The sequence below is a fragment of the Hipposideros armiger genome, unplaced genomic scaffold (assembly GCF_001890085.2).
Source record: "Hipposideros armiger isolate ML-2016 unplaced genomic scaffold, ASM189008v1 scaffold_550, whole genome shotgun sequence".
Taxonomy (NCBI): domain Eukaryota; kingdom Metazoa; phylum Chordata; class Mammalia; order Chiroptera; family Hipposideridae; genus Hipposideros; species Hipposideros armiger.
Genome location: NW_017731900.1, coordinates 230794 through 239820, shown reverse-complemented (window position 1 = coordinate 239820; position 9027 = coordinate 230794). Strand labels below are relative to the sequence as shown.

Sequence of the window (9027 nt, the reverse complement as noted above, 5' to 3'; positions counted from 1 at the left end):
CAGTCTTCTAGAAAATGGAAAATTACAACTGAAGGACAAAAACCCCTGTTTTTGAGGCTGTTTTCCAAATTACACTCAAATTCATTTTCATCACTTTCTGCATCTCCTAAAAACAAACATTTGCCATTTAAGTGGCACTTAAATGGCTTGCTATGTATTATTTGGCCCTCATATATTGTCACCCTAATTGTTTTGTAGTACACTCAGCTTCACAATTGCCACCTGTGACACAACACAAATGCACCATCTAATCCCCAACCTAAGCTAGATAGACACAGCTGTGGCTACCAGAGTCCAAACCACCAGGAGCTGGGAACAGCACAGAAAGGGTGTGGCTTCCATTTCACAAGCAGCACAATCCAAGGACTGAGAGTATCTGGGCTTCATAGCCTCCAGATCCGGAACACACAGTCCAGCCACCAGAAGCACAAGTCACCACTCCATAACTTAGTGGGGGAAGGACTAGGCTACTGAACACATCAAATCAGACCGAAACTGCCTGCGTTAATAAAAACATAATAATCTCAAATGCATTTGTATTTGACAATTTTTTTATTAAAATAAGTTTCAACTCCTTGGCTACATTATCACCTAACATGAAAAAAATGAAAACAATTCTGTCAATGAGAAAGGCAAAGTTAGTCTGGGAGTAAAAGTTTGCCATGTCTCATAAGTGAAAAATAATTGAAAATTTTTTATAATTATACATATTTGAATAAGACATTTTTTCCTTATTCTTTTTATAAAACAATTGGCAAGATTTTAAACTATTCTGGTTAGATAATGTTGAGTTGAAATATTTTTTTGTTCAGATTAGACTTACTTGAATAAACCCAACTTTTAATCAAGACGAAAAAAATGTTACATGTATCAAATCATTATGTTGTACACCTGAAAATGATGTTATGTCAATTATATCACAATTAGAAAAAAGTATGAATGGCAAAGCCATAAAGACAACACTTAACCTCTCTCTCAAAAAAATGAATAAATGGGAAGTCTGAAAAATGTAACTAAGATTTTGTTTTTATAATTATTAAATACTTTAACACTTGTCAACAGTGTGTAAATGCTTGCTGTGTTATAGAGGTAAAAATGTCTGTGCTGGGTTATCAGGAAAGGGAAAAAGAAAAAGACTGCTCTTCTTAATTAATCAATTCATTATTACTACCTCTACTTTTATACAATTATTGTAGATTATCTTTAAATGACTTTTTTTTTTAAAGTATGAGGAACATATATATAGTAAGTCTGCTCCTTTTTATATTGAGCAGTCAGTTGTAATTAGGGTTTAAAGTTACTGTAAGATAAAGATCGACACACAAAGTTGGTGTTAACAAGTTGACAACACTGCAATTTTAAGTGAGATTACGAGGTATGCCAGTATGGATTTATTAACTTATGAGGCAATCACGTTTTAACAGCATTAAAAAAAGACACTGAGTATTAGGAGGTTTAAATCACAAGGGATTTTTCTTAGCTGCTAAAGAAATGATTAGATGAAAGCCCTCTCTCATTCAAAAATATCTACTTTAATTCCATGATTCAAAAGACAGTGGTTTAAAAATGAAAGTGTCCAATTTCTTCTGGTTTCCACTGTAGGAACTACTGGTTCATCAGGAAACTAGGTGTTTATTTAAAGTTATCTACCATTTGTGAGGTGAAAAAAAAAACAAAAACAAAAAAGGAACTGAAGCGATTAAGACTAGAAACATTTTCTTTTCATAAAATGTCTGTAACATATTAAAACATAGGTCTGACCAGCATGTCTGAATCCACTTCAAAAGTTTATATAAAAATAGTTAAGTAAATTAACTCTTCCTAAATATTACAGCACACTTAACTTCTACGTACCTGGCTTCATAACTACAAGATGCAATTTCAGCCTTTGACAAAACAGACTCAATTCCATTTGTTTGTGCAGAATCTTGATTCTCCCACACTGATGAATCGGGTATATCTGCTTTAAAAATAATAAAATTTAATGATTACATGTTAAAAGCTGGTTTTCTTTAACTTTCATTCAAGAAATATATTTTCCATTCCTTTTCTATACAAATAAATTTATAAAAAATAAATTTATGTAAGTTTAATCAATTCCAAATACATCTATCTCCATGATATTTATCTCCTTATTTAATAAAAGAAAATCTGTAACTCTAAAATGGTTTACTTCCATTAAGTTCTTCCCTAGCAGTCAGATAAAAACTTAGAATAAACTGAAAATATTGTTTTAGTAATAGTTTTTAAAAAACATATCAAAAGATAAATATAAAATGTCCCCTGAATCCAGTCTCCTGGGATGGACAAGGATGGAAAGTGATGGGGAAGATGAACCCCTCCTATATAGCCTTAGAAGGATTATACAGCTCTTGGTAATGAGAAACTGTTAATGGAAAATATAAATCTCTCTAAATGTTCTTTGTTGTTTCCTAAAAGAACGATCTGCAAAACTTAAAGCTAATTAACAACATGTTCAACAAACATCAAATTCCTACAAGTCATTTGATCAAACAGTAATTTAGTAGGTCACATACCATAAAGAGGTTTCATCCTAAATTTAAGACTTGTCTTTGGAATATTCATCAGGTTAAAGTGCGTCACATTATTCCCCACAAGGAAATTCTACTTTTCGATTAGCAATGTGTGTTGAATGCAATATATTCAAGTGTGATCCAAATACCAACTGCTTTATAGAATACAAGTCTAGCCTGAATAGTACAGCTCACCAATATCCCTTCACATCCCAAACAAAACTACAGCTTTAAACAGAATATAAAAGCACACAACGCAGAGAGCTACAGACTGCAGCCACCTCACTTCCTTTACCACCGTCAGCTTCACTAATAATTGAGAAAAGGATGAAAACACAACTTTGGTTATAGGTCTCTTGGATATGACTATTAAATTCCAAGAACAATATGCTTTAAAAACAGTTCTTAAAAACACAATCTCAGACACAGCTCTATTATGAACACAAATACCATTAGTTAGTAAAACAAGACCAAGATACACCACGTTAGCTAATTTTAGACAAACCTATTTTGAGTACATTGCAATAATATACATCTGACAAACTCTGTATTTTCTATTTGAGACATAATTCCAAGAAAAATCAGCCAAGTTAAAGCATCACCAGAAAAACATGGCAAAATGTCTGGCTTTTTGGGCTAAAACAGCTTTTCCTGGTTTGACTCCAGTAGTGGACATCGTTTGCCCAACTACGCAGTCCATACAAGCGTTTCTGGATTCCAGCACCCATACACGTAAAGCGTAAATGCAAATCTAATTCTGAGGACTGGCACCTTAATGAGGTCAAATGCCACATGCATGAAAACTAAAAACAGCTGAGTATATAATACAAGCTATGATTTTTGATATATTGAGACTAACATATACTTACTTACTATAACAAATTAAAGACAGAATGCTGAGCAGACTAGCCAGTGTTTCTGAACGGTCTTGGAAAGCTAAATAAATACCCCCTTTAATAGTCCATTATTCTAAGCTGACAATCTTTAAGAATTTCAGGATTGTGAGTGTCATAGTTCAAGAGGTTGCTACTAAACCAAAATAATAATAATAAAAAAAGAGCTGAAGCTTGAACAGCAACAACTAGCTGCCTTTCAAAAAGGTATAACCATGAGTTATGCATTAAAAGCTGGGGGGCTAGGTGATTTCTATTTGAAGGGCTAGTTAAATAAGATTCTTGTCTTGAAAATTACAGAAAACCATGCTTGAGGTGAGAACAGTGTCTGAGGTCCCTGCGCTCCCAACGCCCTGCCGGAGAGGCAGCGCCTCGGGTCCCTCTGGCTGGGCTGGCTGACCTTTTCCACAGTGCAGCAGAGTGCGTGGGTCCCTCCACCAGCGCAGTGAGTTGCTTCAAGGGAGATTCGGGGAAATGCAGGGACACACTGTCCTCACTGGAGGGCAAAGTAGAGAACTGCTCATCAAAACTTGACAAACTAGACGGACACATGGAGAAGGTGGAGGAACGGTTGGAGAAATCAGAGGCCGGGACCCAAGTCTGTGAAAAAGAAATCGCTGAGAATAAATCTATAGCTAGTACGATTTTAAAAACTGTTGTTCTTTAGAATGAACACTGAAGGGCTAGGAAACATGTGCATCCAGGAATCCAGCCATGAAATCTCAAGTAAAAATGGATTCCAGATAATGAGGTCATCAATGAGAAGTATACTGCTGAGCTCTACTCAGGAGGCAGCCAGCTACCAAAGGAAGCCACAGATGGAGAACCCCTGCTTGCACTGTCTGTTCGACAAAGAGTTTCTGAATACGACGAATAAGAAACTAAAGCTTCTACAAAGGGCTAAAGATGCTACTCGTTCTAATACTTTGCTAGACATATAAGCCAAAATATTAGAATTGGATTTATTTATTTTTTTAAAAGCTAGTGTGAAGAAGCTCAAGATTTTAATTCCTAAGTTGATCCTCAATATTTTTAAATTTGGTATCATACCTAATAAGGATCCAGACAAAGAAAGATAAGGAATAAAAATGAAAAAAGAACAAAGGCACTTAAAAAACAAGTTCTATCTACAAGCTTAGTTGCAACCAAACTTTATAATACAGGGCAATCTATTCACTTTACATGTGGCAAATATTTGGGTAAGCTCTAAATGGGCCAAAAGGCTTAGGACATAAAAGTGATGACATCAAGTTAAAGAAAGAATATAAAATACAAAGTATCATATTCACCTTTTCTAGAGACAGGAAAATCTATTTTGATAGTTTTCAATGGCAAGTGAAATTTCAGTAGATTCTCCTAATATTTACCTTTTGGCTTACCACCCACACTAGAGGTGGAGGGATGTGAATTATAAAAGGTCATTACAATGTTATGACAATCCAGAGGCTAAATTGATGAAGACAATTAAGTAACCAGTGACAGTAAGTATCCTGTTAATAAACTGTTTATGGTTAGACCATTTGTGATGGAAGGAAAGACATAAAGAGGACTGGCTCTGTGTTACTCCTAAGAAGCGTGCGTTTGCCAAGGCCAAACTCCAGATGCAGACTGCTGACACAGGATGCGTGCAGCAAACACAAGATTCTACCCACTGGAGAAACTCTGAGCACTGAGTAACTGAGAGATGTTAATGAACAGTTATGCATATAGAACTTTTTCCTTCTTTCGACCTTCATTAAGTTTTTACTGAGTGTCCAATATGTGACAAGTATTGTGTATTTCCTCAAGCTACTATTGTTGTGTAGAACTTAAGATTTCATCTCTGAATAACGTCACCAGAAAAATCAAAGGGAAAAACCAACCTACCACAAACCATACTATCAATACTTAAGAAATTACCCATATTGTCAAATATGTGCTAAATGCCAATGAACTCAATATTAATCAAGATCTACTCATGACACACAAAATGCTAGAATCTCAAAAATCTCTTAAAAGATTTAAAGACCAGGAAAAGCTTTAGGAAATTTGGAAAACACGGATACACATGAAGCATAAATATGTATCTATAATTATTTTTTTTGTACTTATTTCATGTAAACAGATGATCAAAACGAAAGAACTGTAATCCCCAAAAAGGTCCATAGCGATGTCCACAGACTTTCCTTTGACCTTAATTTCACGGAAATCACTGCTAAAATAAACTCAAGGTTTTATAACTGAAAACTAGGTACCTGAAATAATTGGGCTGAAATTTAACAACATGCCTTCTATTCCACTGTATATCTAATTTCTGACTACTTTCTGATTAGTATTTTCCTGAAAAACTAGTTTAAAAATATTTTTGTTTGGCTTTGCAGACATCCATGAGGAAACTGGTCAATTTCAAAGAATTTAATTTCTAAGCAAATATTTCTCATGGAATGCACTCGGGAGAAAAAAAGATATGAAAATCTTAACAGTATTGTGATTAGTATAAATTTATGATTTTTATTTATTAATAGCCAAAATTTAAAGGCCAGAGAATTATGGAAATGTTTCTCATATGAAATAGGTTCAAGAAAGGTATGGGGAATGAATGCTGGTATTTATCTTCTTATTCCAATAAACTAAGTTTCTTACTGCACTGTCTTACACAAATATTTAGCAACACAAACTTCAGCATCTTTACTGTGATCAGTGGCCAAACAAACAACAATAAACTCTCAAGTCTAGGAGCTTCCACAAAATAATGTCCATGATTTTCATCCTAATCTAAATTTATACAAACTAATCACACCTTTTTAAACATTCTTTACTCTCTGTCCCAGGAAAATATCATCATCCAATTCAACAAAGCATAACTATAAACCAGTCGTTTGTGTTATTACTTTTGGATTTTGCTTTGTCACTGACATCCTTAAAACCCTCAAATAAAAAAGCTAATTATTTCAACTCTGCTTTCATTTATGTAGCAATACCAACAGTAAAATCCAGAAGTCTTCAACAGGAGCACTATGACTTCGAAGAGAGCTCATTATGTATACCTGCTTTTCCTTTCAGGATTTTATTCTGGTAATATTGCCACTCCAACTGGGGGTTAGCGCCAGGACGTAAAGGAGCCCTTCCTGTGCCTCTGTTACTTGTAACAGCCACTGGTTTTCCTGTGGTGAGGAAAAGAATAAAATTATTTTCAAATCTAACAGGGATATTAACAACATTGACAGCATGTAAAGGAAAGTTTTTCATAAGATTTTTAAAATATGACATTTTTTCTTTAGCTTTATTTAGGCATTAATCCATAAAGGAGCTATTATCTTTAAAGATGATCAATCATCATGCACCGCCCCCCCAAAGTTAACTATTCATGATAATTTTGATGCATTTATTCAACTTGAAAGCAACACTATCCCTTAACTTTCCACGACTTTTATTTGGTTTCTTACAGTTGGAAAAGAGGTAACTCAGATCCTAGAATCAGACTGGAAGGGTGGGGAGAGAAAGAAAAGCTAACTATATTTAGATTTTTAATATTTCTGGTTATCAAAAAAGTAGGGTAACATCTAAAATAATCTTTAATTTTACAGCAAGAAACACAAATTAAATATATATGCAGAGGAATCACAATCTGACCTACTGTATAATGCAATGTGAGTACACAGTTCTCAGTTTTTGGTTTAGTTATAAAACTTTTCATGTATCATTTCCCTGTGTGTAAGTTACAAGATAACTATAACTTCTAAAGCAATACCATGAAAAATTTATATATATTATATTGAATGCACTGTTTTAAGGAAAAAAGAAATGCATCAAAAAGTCACTCATGGGATAAAATCCATTCTTTAACATTCTAAATACTCCTTTCAGAGCTGAAGTTGCAATCACTCAAGACAAAAATTAAGCCCCGGTATTAACCCCAGGAGCCTCTGTGCTTTCCTTAAAGGAAGAACTGACTCTCCGAAGAAAATGCTAACAGTTACATCTTTCAGACATAGAGAGAACCACTGAAAAAATCCAGAATAAGTATTTTAAAAAGTGCTGATTAGCTCACAAGTATCTAAAATTCCATTAAAACAAAGACTGCACAGATGACAACTATTTTAATGGTATTCAGTAACAGAGTCACTCTTCAATCAAAAAGTTGGAAAGTTCACCCTATACAGGACAGTTGTTTATTCACAAGAAAGCCTAGTGACTCAAGTAGCAAAGGCAATACCATAAAGTTCCCATTTATTAACAAAGTAATAGTAAATATAAATAAAAAATATAGAAAATGCCTAAAGCAGGTCCCCGCCTACATTAGTCTTAGATGACACAGCCTTCAGCTAAAGATGAGTGTTCTTCCTTAAAGATCCGATTTCTATAGGGAGAAAAAAAACTTTCTAAATTTCCCTACATCGTTCTTAATGAAAATTTTGAAGCAGGAATTGATTTTGCCAAGGAAAATTAGAGTAAATACTTCCTTAAAAAGATTTTGTGATCCCTTAGAATATATATTTATAAGAATATATCAATTTTCTTAAAACGTAAACAAGAATACAGACCTTTGAGATCTGGTCTATTTCGTATACCCACTGATACAAAGAAGCAATCCATATCAACATGCATTATACAGCTCTGATGTCTGGGTGAACTCAATACTGACATATTTCCTAGAAGGAAAAAGAGAATGTTCAAACCCCAAACTAATTTTTAATATATGTATAAAAAAATAAGGTCTAGTTAAATTTTATAAATTATGTTTTTAAAAGCTTACAAATAGATTGAAGTCTTAAAAAACATAGAATCTATTAGATTATCTTCTATCACCTCAAGAAAAGTCAAATTTCAGTTTGTTTAGCTCTAAAAGTAATTCAGAGATCAGAGTGAGCTTCCAAACATAATTCTAATCAATTCTGAAGATACCATGTTTCCTAATCTATATTCTAATACCGTATTTCCCCATGTATAAGACACACCGTTTTTTGAAAAATTTGGGGTCTAAAAACAGGGTGCGTCTTATACAGTCGTTGTATGACTGCAAAAACAAGAGCAAAAAAAGCGGGAAATGCAAGTAAAAAAAAATCTACAACCACTGTATAAGACTCACCGTTTTTAGATCCCCCCCCTTTTTTTTTAAAGGGTGCGTCTTATACATGGGGAAACACGGTAATTAAGCCTCTAATTTAAAGTTTGCCTAAATACTTATCTTAAAATTATTTCTGTGTGCAATTTTATAAAGATATCTAAAGGTGTTTTCATATATTTAGCTAGATGGAGCTAAGTAACTTTAGATGGAGACTATCCCAAACAAAAACTGCTACTATTTATTGTTGAGTGCTTGGCAGGTGTCGGCCACCGCTGTTTCAACAGCACTATGAAACAAGTAATCCTATTATCCCCATTTTTACAGATTAATAACTTGCCTAAGTCATACAGCCAGAGGCTGAGCTGGCATCCAATCCCAGGCAGTCTGATTTCAGAGCCCTCAAATCACCACCCTATTGTTCTAAACAGATAAACTTTAAAATATAATCTATAAAGCAAAAATCTGTGTATAAATTCTCCTAATGCCATTAAATACTATTAAAAATCAGCTTTGGGGCCGGCCGAGTGGCTCAGTTGGTTAAGAGCTCGCTCAA

At 34.1% G+C, this 9027-nt stretch overlaps 1 protein-coding gene across 8 annotated transcripts in view; it reads right to left on the bottom strand.

The window, feature by feature from the left end:
• The window catches only part of REV1 (REV1 DNA directed polymerase), a 94019-nt gene that overhangs the window by 29973 nt on the left and 55019 nt on the right, over positions 1–9027 (bottom strand). For 5 of the 8 annotated variants that reach the window (XM_019669204.1, XM_019669206.1, XM_019669208.1 and 2 more), the window contains 3 exons: positions 7951–8058; positions 6454–6570; positions 1855–1963 (listed from right to left, as the gene is read on the bottom strand). In XM_019669204.1, the coding sequence (XP_019524749.1) occupies positions 1855–1963; positions 6454–6570; positions 7951–8058 (334 nt within the window). Of the gene's footprint in view, positions 1–1854; positions 1964–3827; positions 4009–6453; positions 6571–7950; positions 8059–9027 lie in introns of those variants that run through there. The other 3 variants (XM_019669205.1, XM_019669211.1, XM_019669210.1) reach the window with 3 other exon arrangements.